Source organism: Podarcis gaigeae, assembly GCF_964106915.1.
Source record: "Podarcis gaigeae genome assembly, chromosome: 15".
Lineage (NCBI taxonomy): Eukaryota > Metazoa > Chordata > Lepidosauria > Squamata > Lacertidae > Podarcis > Podarcis gaigeae.
The window spans coordinates 42894583-42907550 of NC_139692.1; the positions used below are offsets into that span (position 1 = coordinate 42894583).

A 12968-nucleotide genomic window follows, 5' to 3' on the forward strand; every position below is an offset into this window, starting at 1 on the left:
TGTAGGCTTGCCACAGGGATAGGCCACTCTGAGGGCAGGATGCTGGGCTAGATAGGCCATTGGCCTGATCCAGTACAGCTCTCCTTATGTTGCTGGAAACCACAGGAGAGGAAAGTCTCAAATGGGCGAGAGCACTGTTGCACTCAGGTCCTGCTTGTGGACTTCCCCTTAATAGGCACCTGGTGGCCTCTGTCAAAACAGGCTATTGGACTGGATAGGCTGCTGACCTGATCCAGCAGAGCTGCTCTCAGGCTCTTACAACACCAGCATTTTAAGTGTAGAAAGCTACCTGTGGTCAATGATGGTCACATTGGAAGGCGGGATCCCTAGAACCAAACAGCTATCCAGGAGTTCCTTCTTCCGGACGTCCCCTTGGCTGTAGTAATTCCCTGGAAATACGAAAGAAGACAGCTGTCACACTCTGCAACACAGAATCCTCCCTCCTGTGGGAAATTGAAAGCACCAAGGGACCGGCAGCTTGCGTTAAAATAACGGAGCAAAGAAGGGAATATTAAAGAGATTTTCCTGAGACTAACTTGTGACGTTAGTCTGCCGCATTGTAAAAAGTTCAAGAATTCTACAGCACCTTAGTACAGGCTGCTAGGTTTGCCAGGATTTGAAGGCGAAAGGCTGCTGAAGTTGCTTTTTGGGGGAAGGATAGGAGTAACATTTGGAAATTTGGGAGAGTGCTGCGGGCGCCAGTCACAAAATGACCGCAGTGGGAGGGGCAGGGGCATGGTATAACACAAAATGGCTGCCGTATTGAAAGCGAGACAGGACCACGAAACGGCGCAGGCATGCCCCTCCATCTGTCACCGCCATACTCTCTCAGAGAGAGAAGCTCTTTGCATCTCTCCTCTGTTCAGAACAGAACATAGGGCTGGTGTTATGTACTGGGTTGAATAGGATCCAAAATGCAGCAGTCTGATTGGTCCTAGAACAATAGGATCCAGAATGCAGCAGTCTGATTGGTCCACAGGAGCCACCCAATCCAACTCCTGGTGGAAGTTAAACCACAACCTGATTAGCCTACAGGAGAATCCCAGAATTAGCCAATCACGTGGGGCCCATTGTGTAAATAATGTATATAAAGCAGACATTTCAGGAGAACTTGCATTCCTCACGACTATGAGCTGAATAAAGAGCATGAAATCCACACTCGACTCCAAGTATATTTCAGCTGGGGTCCAATCCTGGCAACCCACTAAAATGTGGGCATGTTTAAAAGAGCGTGTTTGATGTGGGAGAGGCGTAGGCAGTGAAAACAGGAACCGAGTAGGAAAAGCAAACAGCACTGAGGATTTTTGAGGGGGACATTTACTGAGACCTTTTGCAGGTACCATAAAAGCTGCTGTTGGGCATGCTGGCACCCATGGGCACTTGCACTGGAGACCCCGCAACCAGAAAATAATCTGAGAAAGCAATTACTTACTGGGTTGCATTAAGTGCTTGGAGTCTGTAAAGCTTCCAAGGGAAATTTTAATGCCTTTTTTAAAAAAAGATATCTATAATGCTAGGGTTAACGGCAGGTCTTGAGTGAACTTCTCAAATCCTGCCAATTCCATACCTATTTATAACATTTATAAAGTGCCTCTTCTGACTCACACACCAAAGTGTTCAAATTAGAGGATGTTGTTAAAACCTTAACATAAGGAGAGCGCTGTTGGAATAGACCAGAGGCCCAACTGTTCTCGCAGTGGTCAACCAAATGTATACAGGAAGCCCGAAAGTGGGGCCTGACCGCATTAATTTATAAAATCTCAAGGTAAAAGCAGCAGAATATGCACAGAAACGAACATATACATATATATATATATTAGAGAAGTACGCCTGCAACAGCCTCCCAAAAGCATATAGGGAAGAATCTAACTGCTAAATAATTCCAAAAGGAGGAGGGTGTCACCACTAAAAAGGCCCTGCTACATTGGTCTTGTTCCTCCCTGTTATTTTTAAATTGCAATTTTTAGATTGGAAGGGAGAAGAAACTACTTTATACCAGGTCACAGGATTTCTTCACCTAGCCCAGCGCTGCCTACTCTGACTGGCAGTGGCTCTCTAGAGTCTCAAGCAGAAACAGGTCTTTCTCATCCCCTGATACGTGCTAATTGTTTTAAAAAGAAAAATTGGAGATGCCACTGGATGAGCTTGGGACATTTTGCAGTTATTCTGTACCCAGTTAAGAAACAGTGTGTGTGGATGTAGTGGCCTTGCTTGCTTTTACTTCTTTTGCCTGGCTGGAATGTGTCCTTGAACCCTAATAATACCTCTTGCTTGTCTGAGTGGAGAATAGGCAGGAGTGTGTAGAAACTAGCCTACTGTACAAATGGCAAATTTTACATTTGTTGCCATGCCCACTCTTCCCTCTGGCCCCACCTTCCACTAGCATGGTGCCCCTGAAAGGCTGCCCAGAAGAGAATGTGGCCCTGAGGTTGAAAAAGGTTCCCTGTCCTTGAGATAAGCAATGCTTCAAAAATCTACCCTCTCATATATTTATAAATAAATGAATCTCTTACCATTCCATGTAGGCTGGCTAGTCAAACGTTGTTGTATGCAAATATATAGCAGTAGTTTCAATTTTGGGGGAAAGTGGTATTATACCCATTTTACTAATATGGCAAACTGAGGAGGAAGGGGGCCCATCACCTGGGCCTTCCACCACACCCTGTAATTCTCGCTTAGCTGGCACTATATAACAAAACAGTAAAAAATTAAGTATAAAATAATAGAATTCTCATATATTCTCACTATATAAAAAAAATACATAATATTGACATAATAATAAACACACTGCAATATATTATTTATTTATGCAATAAATATAAATATATATAAAAATATACTGTATTCAGTAACAATGACATTATGATTAATAATAATCCTGTGACGTCAGAACGACCTGTGCGCGCACTTCCGATCAATATAAAATGGCTGCTTCAGCGTGATGACGCCATACGCACAGCTCCGGAGAGACGGGAGCGCTTCGAAAACAGACGTCATGGTTGCTAAGCAACGCTACGCTAGCCTCCTCCTCCTCACCTGTGGACCCGCAGAGCAGCCATAGCCTGGCTTGAGCCAAGCTGAGGATGGTGGGGGCGAAGAACATTGCTTCGTCATCAGGGTGCGCCGTCACGAAAAGGGCGCGCGTCGCCGGTCCGTCGGCGAAAAGCCTCCGGTCGCTCCCCAGCCGCCACCTCAGCCACCAGCAAGAAAGCAGCCATAGCAAAGGCAGAGGAAACAGCAGGGTGAACAACCCCGTTGCCACCATGACGGGAGAAGCGGGAGAAAAGGGGAGCGCCACGCATAAAGAATCCGGCCAGAAACTCGTTCCGCGACGGAATGCTTCCGTCTGTTCTGTGCAAAAGGGCGCTCTCCCGAAGAGAAAAGGCGAAATGAGATTCACGCCAGAATCAGTCTAAAGCTTCTCGTGGGGTGGCGTGACTTGGACCCATGCATAAACAGCGCGGAAAGGATAGCAGAGGTTTGCAACAATCAATGCAACTCCCCTGACTGCCCTTCAACAAACTGCTTCCCCAAACTTACCTTATGATCTAATAAGAGGATGAGCCTCCTGCATAAGGCCAAAGGGCACGAACTAGTCAGTCATCCTGCTCTCACAGTGGCCAACCGGATGCCCCAAGGGGAAGCTTCTCCCCTCCTGCGGTTTCCAGCAACTGGCATCCAGAGGCATAGGCAGAGCATAGCCATTGTGGCCGGTTGATAGCCATTGATAGCCTTCAACATGGATTTGTCCAATTCTTTTTCAAAGCCATTGAAACTGGTGGTCGTACTGCCTTCTGTGGGAGCGATTTCTATACTTTTAACTCTGCGCTGCTTGAAGAAGTCCTTTTTTATAAGTCCCGGCGCTTCCAACATGCAGCTTCATTGGATGCCCATCACTTCTAGTGCTTTGACAGAGGAGAACAACTTTTCTTTATCTACTCCCTAGATGCCATACATAATTTTATAATCCATTTGACCTTTTTGCATTAAGGAAAGTTACAGAGAAAAGCACTGGAAAATGTGGAATAATGCTTGGCTTGGATGCAATGGATTCTAGCCAACCTCTCCCAATCCCCCTGCAAATGAATCAGGATGAATGCTCAATAAAGAGGTTGTCTGGCAGAACCCTTCCTTTCAGTATTATGCATTATACATCTTCAAGCCCCGATTAATTCAATACTGATTCTATCCTGAATCTTATACAGATGTTTAAAAATAAAGCTATCTCCAACTGCTTAAAAAAAAATCAATAAAGGAAAATCCTACAATCTTTATGGATTTCATTGCTGGTCTTCCTATATATTTTAATAATAATAATAATAATAATAATAATAATAATAATAACAACAAATTATTTAAACCCCGCCCATCTGGCTGGGTTTCCCCAGCCACTCTGGGTGGCTTCCAGCTGAACATTAGAAACAATACAGCTTCAGACATTAAAAACTTCCCTAAACTTCTATTATATAATTTCTATTATATATTTATAACTTCTATGGGCTAGCAGCCAAATAATTATAAGGTTGTCACATTTTTATGGACATAAATTATGTGCTTCCTACAGCTAATTAGCAGGTAAGAAAACCAATGTGAACTTTTGACCATCACTCTAATTCCATACCCTCTACCACATTGATTTATTACCTTTTATACTCTTAAAGGTACAGAGATGTCCTTTAAGAAAAAAAATGAACAGCAAAGAAAAACAAGCTCAGCAACCTTGATAATATGGCATATTTATTTGACCTTAAGAAAGAGTTTGTTGGGGGATGGGAAGACACAATATTTCAGGTTATGTGCTGGCTGTTCTAATCAAAGTACAATCCAGGAAATGGGTATGGCGGTTGCCCAGTGAATTATGGGGAAAGAAACACCTGTAAGCTGGTGAGCACTCCAAATGCTGCTGTCTTTAGGAACCAGCATATCAACCTCTCTCGAGTAGAAAAAATGTATTTTAAAGTATTCCCCATGCACTTCAACAAAACACCCCAGGGCTGAATAGATGGAATTTGGGACTCTGAATTTAAATGGTATTTTCAGCACCCTCTTTAGATGAAAATCTGTTTTTCTCCGCTTGCCTTCAAAATGTGACAAGCAAGCAGTGCTGCATGGGGGCCTTCCTCATTCTGCTAGGTGGTGGCTGTACTTTTGCACCCCAAATCCTGCCTGATTGCTTCCCCTGCTTGGGTGACCGACTGCAAGAGAGGAATGGGCTCCTGAACCTTTAATTGCTTGCTTAATTCCTTTTTCCAGCCAACTATTAAAGGTGCAGAAGCCCCGCCTGTGTAACATCTGACTAAGCGACTTCATTTTTTATTTTTGTGTGGTTTCCCTCCTGGCTCTCCATCGTTTCCCGGAAGTCTTATCTGATGCGTCTCTCGCTACACCCTTTACCTCTATATACTCGCCGACCTCTCCCTCAGAACCCCGCTCCCTTTCTCTCCTCTCTCTTATCGCGTCCTGCTCTCCCATTGGCCGGCTGCTCAGAGCCACACCCCCCTCAGCCCTTTTTCGCTATTGGCCGGGGGCTGCCGTCCTGCTCTCCCGGAGAGGGAGCGTTTGCTGCTTCGCTGCCGCGCAGGTCCTGAAAGAGACATAGTGAGCTCCCGTCGCCCAAGCACCCAATTCAAAATACACTTCTGGAGGGTCAAGAGAAATAAAAAGAGGGTGGCAATGCACCCTAAACCCCTTGAGTTGAGGTGTATATTCTCTCCATTGTTATAACGATTTCGCACGGTTGTTTTGATGGCCGCTCTACGGAGCTGTCAGGACTCTTCGCGGTGAGGGAGAGGGAGGCGGGGGAGGAGTGGGCGGAGCCTCCGCGGGGCCGGAGGGAGGGGGAGGGGACGGCGGGGAGGGAGGGAGTCAAGATGGCGGCGGTGTTGCTCCTGAAACCGCCGAGGTGCTGGAGGAGGAGGAGGATGGTGAAGATGGGGATGAGGTAAGGCGCCCGGGGAGGGGTCGAGGAAGGCGGAGGCGGGGAGGGGGCCGCCATTAGCCCCCCCTCATTGGGAGGGGAAAAGAGGGAGGGCGAAGGCAACGGGTGGGGTCGGGTGGGGGAGGGGAGGCAACTGACAGGTCGGGTGGGGGAGGGGTGAAGGGGTGACTGGAGGTGGGGGAGGGTAACTTAAGGGAAGGTGGGGGGCCCAAAGGGAGGGGAGTAACTTCATACCTCCCCTACCGAAAAAAGGATGACTTAAAAGGAGGGGGATGAACCTGCCTGAGCTCTTACTCAGAGTAGACCCATTCGAAACTGGGTCTACTCTTGAGTATGGCTTAAGTAAGGGGTGGGGGTTGGAAACGTGCAGAACTGCAAAGAAGAGTCTGGATTCCCTCTAGGAAGGAAGCCTCCCCCTAGTAAGTGTGGCGGCCCTGTAGGGCGGTCCTTTAAGAACATCTTATAATCATCATCATCATCATCATCATTAACTGAATTTTAATGACGCTAGTGTAATCGAACAGAAAAGCTCACTGGAGTTCAAAAGAAAGACGTGTTATCTTCAAAAGTGTTTACATAGGGCTGGGAGGGGTAAACAGGCAATACTGTATTGGGGGGACGGAGACGGCGTGGTGAATCGTGTCCCAATATTTAGTTGCGTTGTGCTCTTAACTTTTAAACATACTCTGAGTAAACCTCTTGAAGAGTAATGGGGATGAGTTAGCTGTCTGCGTTGCTTTCAAAGGGTCTACTCTTGAGCGGAACTGAAGTTTGATTCCAGCCTAAGAGACAGCAGGGACGGTTCAAGGCATGTTGATTGAGGATTAAGACCCCTTTAAGCTCAGCGGGGTCCTAACTGCGGTCCTAACTACAGCAACTCAGGAATGAGTCCTGTTGAATTGCAGAAGGGGTGTGTGGGTCTTACTCCCAGGTAAGAGGCTTATGGGGTTAGGACTGCATTACAGAAGTGTAGCTGAAAAGACTGAACTCTGAAGCATGTTTTCTTGGATGTAAGCCTTGGTATTTGTGTGTTTTTATGTTGGAAGCCTTGGAGGGCAGTTTTTATACATTTAATCATAGACTCATAGAATTTTTGAATTGGAAGGGACTCGTGCAATACAGGAATCTCAACATGAGACCCCCACATCCAATTTGAAAACATACCAGACCCTGCTTAGCTTTGTAAATGTTCTAGCAGTTTAATTGCTGCCTATGGGAGTAAATAGACAAGGGGGAGATTCCATCTTCCTTCCCAACTGAGTGGACAGTGCAGCCCTATAAATCTCTACTCACTCACTGGGGCTTGCTCCCAGGTAAGTAGGCATAGGATTGCAGCCAAATTGCTCAGAAGCTTAAGCATATTTATTCAGAAATAAGCTCCTTTTGCTTTGAGGGGGCGGGGCTTCCCCCTAGTAAATGTACCGGTAGTTTGTATAGTAGTCTAAGCTCTACCCAAAAACATACTGAAATTATTAAGGTAGTCATGTCCATTAATTTTGGTGGGTCTGCTTTGAGTAGCAGTAACCTTGGAGAGCAACCCTGTGTGTTTAAGGATGACAGCCTTATAGGGTTAATAAGTGAGTCTTAGGATGGCAGCTTTTCTCCTGAGTAGACCTGCCTGGTGAGGTTGTTGCTCAAAAAGCAAGACCGCTTATGCTCAGCTGGCTTTTATTCATTACTCCTGAGAAAGTGCACCTTGAGTTCCTGCTTTGCAGAGCAATTCTGCTCACACTTGCTCAGAAGTAAGTCTCACTCGGCTCAGTGGGCCTTACTTCCAAGTAATTAAACATAGATAGGCTGCAGTCCCAATGCATAGTTAAACTGTTGGTAAACCTCATGGAAGACAGTTGTGTTGGGTTCATACTTCTGTGGCCGTCCAAATAGTTCTGGCCTCCCAGCTCCCACCAGCCTCGGGCCAGTATGGCCAAGTCTCTGGGATGATGGGGTAGTAGTGGGTAATGGTTAGATTATCCCACCAGGACCTGGGAGACCAGGGTTCAAATCCCCGCTTGGCCATGAAACTCACTGGCTGTGAGCTTGGCCCAGTCGCTGCCTTCATATTCCCTCATACAAACCTGCCTGGGTTTTGAGATCCTTGGGGGAGGGCCTTGTCTCAGTCCTGCCACCCTCACAGGCGTGCTCAGGACTCAGGACAGGGTCTTCTTCGTGGCTGCTCCCAGACTTTGGAACTCCCTAGAGAAGCTAGAGTGGCTTCCTCCTTGTTGTCTTCCCACCAGCAGGTGAAGAATTCCTTGTTCCCACAGGCTTTTGAGAATTGAATGCTTTGAATGAAACAGCTGGCGCTGTTTTTATTGTAATTATTTGTATGTTTCATGTATGTGAATAGCTTCATCTCTATCCATGTTTAATTGTTTTTTAATGGTTGATTTTTCTGTGATTTTAGCGGTTCTTGTTTTTATCTGCAAGCCACCTTGAGTCCCGCCAGGAGAACAGGCAGGGTATAATTATATTTAATAATAATAATGAAAGCAACAATAACAGCACCAGCAAATCCCACCATTCACAGCCATCTGGCTGGGGGCTGATGGGAGTTGTAGTCCAAGACAGTTGGAGAACACCTGATTGGCGCATATGGAGATTTTAGTAGGCATAGTTTAGGGGGAGTTGACATGGAAAAGGAGTGGATTATATTGGTTCTGGGCGAGACTAATATAACGGGGTGCAATTTGTAATCTTGTAATCTGCATTGATTCTGCAAGTGGACTCCCCTGAACTCCATGGGGCTGACACCTGAGTAAACCCATATAAGATCACACTGTGCATCCCCTTTAGATGCCAATGAGAAAAAGAACTACACAACTTTTAGAAGACATCTGAAGGCAGCCCTGTATTGAGAAGTTTTTAATGTTTGATGCTTAGTTATGTTTTATATACAGTGGTGCCTCGCAAGACGAAATTAATCCGTTCCGTGAGGCTCTTTGTCTAGTGGTTTTTTCGTCTTGCGAAGCAAGCCCATTGACAGCTTAGCGGATTAGTGCTATTAGCGGTTTAGCAGCTTCTAGCGGATCAGCTGATAAGCGGCTTAGGGCTTAGGAAAAGGGGGAAAAAGGGAAAAAAAACCCGCAGGAACTCGCAAGACATTTTCGTCTTGCGAAGCAAGCCCATAGGGAAATTCGTTTTGCGAAGCGCCTCCAAAACGGAAAACCCTTTCGTCTAGCGGGTTTTCCGTCTTGCGAGGCGTTCATCTTGCGGGGCACCACTGTATTCTGTAAGCCTTCCAGAGAGGCTGGGGAGACCCATTCAGATGGGCGCGGTAAAAATATTAACATTATTATTATTTAAAATGCACTGACCTGAGCTTTTCCTTATTTTGCTTTCTTTCGTTTTCAATGCCATGTGTGTTGGCACATGGATGCCAACGTCTCATTAACGCTGCTGCTCTTCCAGTTTTATCGTGCTCTGTCCGGGGATGTGTCTAGGCTTGGGGAAAGAGGTGGAACAGCTGAAGAAGTCAACGTGCAGCCTGGGTGTGTGGTCAGGGGTGTTTTGCTGGTGTTTTTGGGGAGAACAACAGCAACAAAAAAGAAAATAATAATTCCAGCGCAACTTGGGCGAGTATAGACTGAAGGAACGGAGGGAATGTTTCTCCAGGTGATAAAGCTATTGGTGGCTGCTAGCTGTGTGGCTGTGTGCCCGGTTCGAAATTAGCAGGGCGCCAGGTGCATTTTGCCTCCAAAGATTCTCCATTTGCGAGCACCTCAAAGTCTGGGCGCCATTTTTTGCCCCTGGCTGACACTCCAGGATTACTGAAACGTACAGTGAGGGGAAAACATATTTGATCCCCTGCTAAATTTGCCCGTTTGCCCCCTGACGAAGAAATGACCAGTCCATCGTTTTAATGGTAGGTTTATTGTAGCTGTGAGAGACAGAATAACAACAGGAAAACCCCTAGAAACCCAGAAGACAAAAGTCAGAGATTGATGTCCATTATAATGAGTGAAATAAGTATTGGATCCCCTATCAACCAGCCAGATGTCAGGCTACCTGGGGATCAAATACTTTCCCCCCTCACTGTATGTGCTTTGAAGCCTCGAAGTATATGTTAAGGGTAGACAATACTTTAAGGAATTAAACAACAAAGAGTAGAGTGCTTTGAAAACTGAAGTATGGTACCAATATTTTTATTGTCAGCACCCAATTAAACATGTATTAACAATTTCTGCTAAAAATGTGATATTAGCAATGTGTCACTTAAGTGAGTTGCGGATTAATTCGTGCTTATCCAAATAATAAACAAAAAGTGTTGCTGCCCCTCCCCCCCCAGTGGCGACTAGACATTCTGTTTTGGCGCCCACAACCCAGGTCCCAGAAGCCATTTGGCTCCTAGCTTTTCCACCTCAGTTTCTAACACTTCCCAGAGAATAAAGCTATAGGTGGCTGCTAGCTGTGATGGCTGTGTGCTGTCAATACTCTTGGAGTCAGTATATGCCTCCGGACTCAATTTGCTTGGAATCACAAGGGACAAGAGTTGCCGTTATGCTCAGGTCTGGCTTGCAGGTTTCCTGAAGGCATCTGGCTGGTCCCTGTGAGGATGGAGTGCTGGACTCAGGTCTGATCCAGCTGCAGGGCTTTCATGTTTAGGACTCACAACTTCCAGGAGCCCCAGCAGCCGTCATGGCTGATTGTCTGAAGGCCACCCAGGCTTTGTAGTCCAACCCTAGTGTGTCAGCTGAACCTCTTCCTGGAAATGTCTGGTCTGGCCACATGGCCACACCCCTTAATCGCATCCCATTTGGATTACTGTGGCACGATCTACGTGGGGCTGCCTTTGAAAAGTGCCCGGAAACTTCATTTTTCCCAAAGAACCATTGCCCAGGGCTGGTTACAGGGAGCCCTTGTTACAGCAGCTCCACTGTGGCTCCCAGCCTGATTCCAGGCACAGTTCTATTACCTATAAAGCCCTGTAGGTTTTAGGCCCAGGCTAGCTGAAGGATCCTATTCTCCCATATGACCCTGCTTGTTCTCTGAGGCCTTCAGGGACGGCTCTCCTCTCAGTCCCACCACCCTCACAGATCTGCTTGGTGGGGACGCAGGAGAGGGCCTTCTGGGTGGCTCTTCCCAGACTTTGGAACTCCCTCCTTAGAGAAGCTCCTCCCTTGCTATCCTTCCGCTGGCAGGTGAATTCTTGTTCCAACAAACTTCGTGGAACTGACTGCTTTTAAGGAAAAGGTTTTCAATAGTGCTGTATAGTGTCTGTGTCCTTTTTATCTGGTATTTACATCATTTTAACCCTCTTATGAGGGACTCAGGTGGCGCTGTGGGTTAAACCGATCAGAAGGTCGGCGGTTCGAATCCCCGCGACGGGGTGAGCTCCCGTTGCTCGGTCCCTGCTCCTGCCAACCTAGCAGTTCGAAAGCACGTCAAAGTGAAAGTAGATAAATAGATACCGCTCCGTCGGGAAGGTAAAGGACGTTTCTGTGTGCTGCTCTTGTTCACCAAAAGCGGCTTAGTCCTGCTGGCCACATGACCCGGAAGCTGTACGCCGGCTCCCTCGGCCAGTGAAGCGAGATGAGCGCCGCAACCCCAGAGTCGGCCATGACTGGACCTGATGGTCAGGGGTTCCTTTACCTTTTAACCCCATTATAGTTTCATTACTTTTTGACTGTTACCTTTTCTTTGTTTTAGCTACCTGTGTTTTATCCATGTTTGTTTTGGATTTTGGTGAGCCGTCTTGAGTCCTCTGTTCTGGGGGAAAGGCAGGATATAAATACATAAAATAATGGGGAAAGGCTGCTTCCATGCTTGACCCAGTGAGCAGGAAGAGGTCGCTCAGAAAGCCTGGGTCCCACTTGAGAGTTGACGCAGATGTCGAGGAAGAGGCGGGTTCTGGCTAGGGAAAGCCCCAGGCATCCATAGTCACTTCTCTGTGTCTATATGATGTGTGTTTCTGCCTAGACGCTGGAGGCTGGTGGGAGTACAGCCCTCCAATCTTTTACCTCCAGCCTCATTCAGAGGAGCTGGAGGTTGAAAACTTTGTCACCTTTTCCCCATTCCCCTGCACTTTTGGATTGCTGCCTGCCTAAGTCAGGCATTGCTGCTTGCCCAGGCTCACTTGTTTGTGGGACTCCCATAAGGGTCTCAAGCCTCTGCTGGGTCTGAGCAACTGAGTCCTCTGTGATCAAAGTCGTTTCTTGCAAAGCTGCACCCCAGCTGCAAAATTTTGCCTGCAGAGAAGTGCCTGGCTTCTCTCCCCCAGCCTCCCTCCCCACAACCCCGGTTGTGGGTCTTGAATGACGTTGTGTGGACGTGCGTTCCCTTTGCAACTCTCTCTGAAGGTCACAACTGCTGCCCAAAGTTACTCCACGCCCCCTCCTGCCTCCTTTCCCCCCCCTTACCCACCCACCCCTTTTGTCCAGGACAGGGCCATTATTCCCTCCTGAAGTCCTTCAATGATTTACAGATATTTCTCGCTCTGGTAGGTTAGCTCATTATGTCAGTGTTTCAAAATGCTTGGGCAAGTGTGATTTATTGATTGATTTATTAACTTGGCGAGAGCTGTTGCAGAGCAAGAGTCTAGGCCTCTCGTCTGTGAACCAGGAAATCCCCGTTTTCAGATCTCACAGCTGCCGGGAGGGACCACAAACGGGTGTCAGAGAGAGCCCCTACTCTGAGAGCAGAAGGTCGGTTCACTCCTCAGCATCTCCAGTTACAAGGATCAAGTGACGCATGACGATGATTTGTTCAATTTTTATTCCCCCATCCCCTGCCAAAGGGGTCCTGGGCAGTAAACGCATCAGTACTAAAACTTTTTCTTTCTTTCAAAAAAACATTTTAAAAAATGGTTAAAAACACTTGAAAAACAGTGATCTGGAGCAATATCTTTCGGGTATCAAAATTCCTGCGTAAGCAGGAGTCTTTTTTAAATCCCTTCTGAAAGCTAATAAAAAGAGAGAGCAGATGCGCCTCACTAGGGTTGCTGTTTCCATGGATAGGGAACCACCACAGAGAAGACCCTGTCTCCTGAGTGAAAATCACCAGGGCCTCCTCCTGCCCTGACAATGGTAGGGCC

General features: G+C 46.9%; 2 protein-coding genes across 7 annotated transcripts in view; one reads left to right on the forward strand and one right to left on the reverse strand.

Annotated features, from left to right (window-relative positions):
• The window catches only part of PIGL (phosphatidylinositol glycan anchor biosynthesis class L), a 44780-nt gene extending 40651 nt beyond the window's left edge, over positions 1-4129 (reverse strand). The window contains exons 1-2 of the mRNA XM_083715287.1: positions 3037-4129; positions 290-389 (exon numbers count right to left, since the gene is read on the reverse strand). Coding sequence (XP_083571413.1) covers positions 290-389; positions 3037-3265 — 329 coding nt within the window. The 5' untranslated portion in view covers positions 3266-4129. The remainder of the gene's footprint in view (positions 1-289; positions 390-3036) is intronic.
• Positions 4130-5821: 1692 nt separating this feature from the next.
• The window catches only part of NCOR1 (nuclear receptor corepressor 1), a 105939-nt gene continuing 98792 nt past the window's right edge, over positions 5822-12968 (forward strand). For all 6 annotated transcript variants that reach the window (XM_083714945.1, XM_083714946.1, XM_083714949.1 and 3 more), the window contains exon 1: positions 5822-5941. The gene's annotated coding sequence lies outside the window, so the exon portion shown is untranslated. The remainder of the gene's footprint in view (positions 5942-12968) is intronic.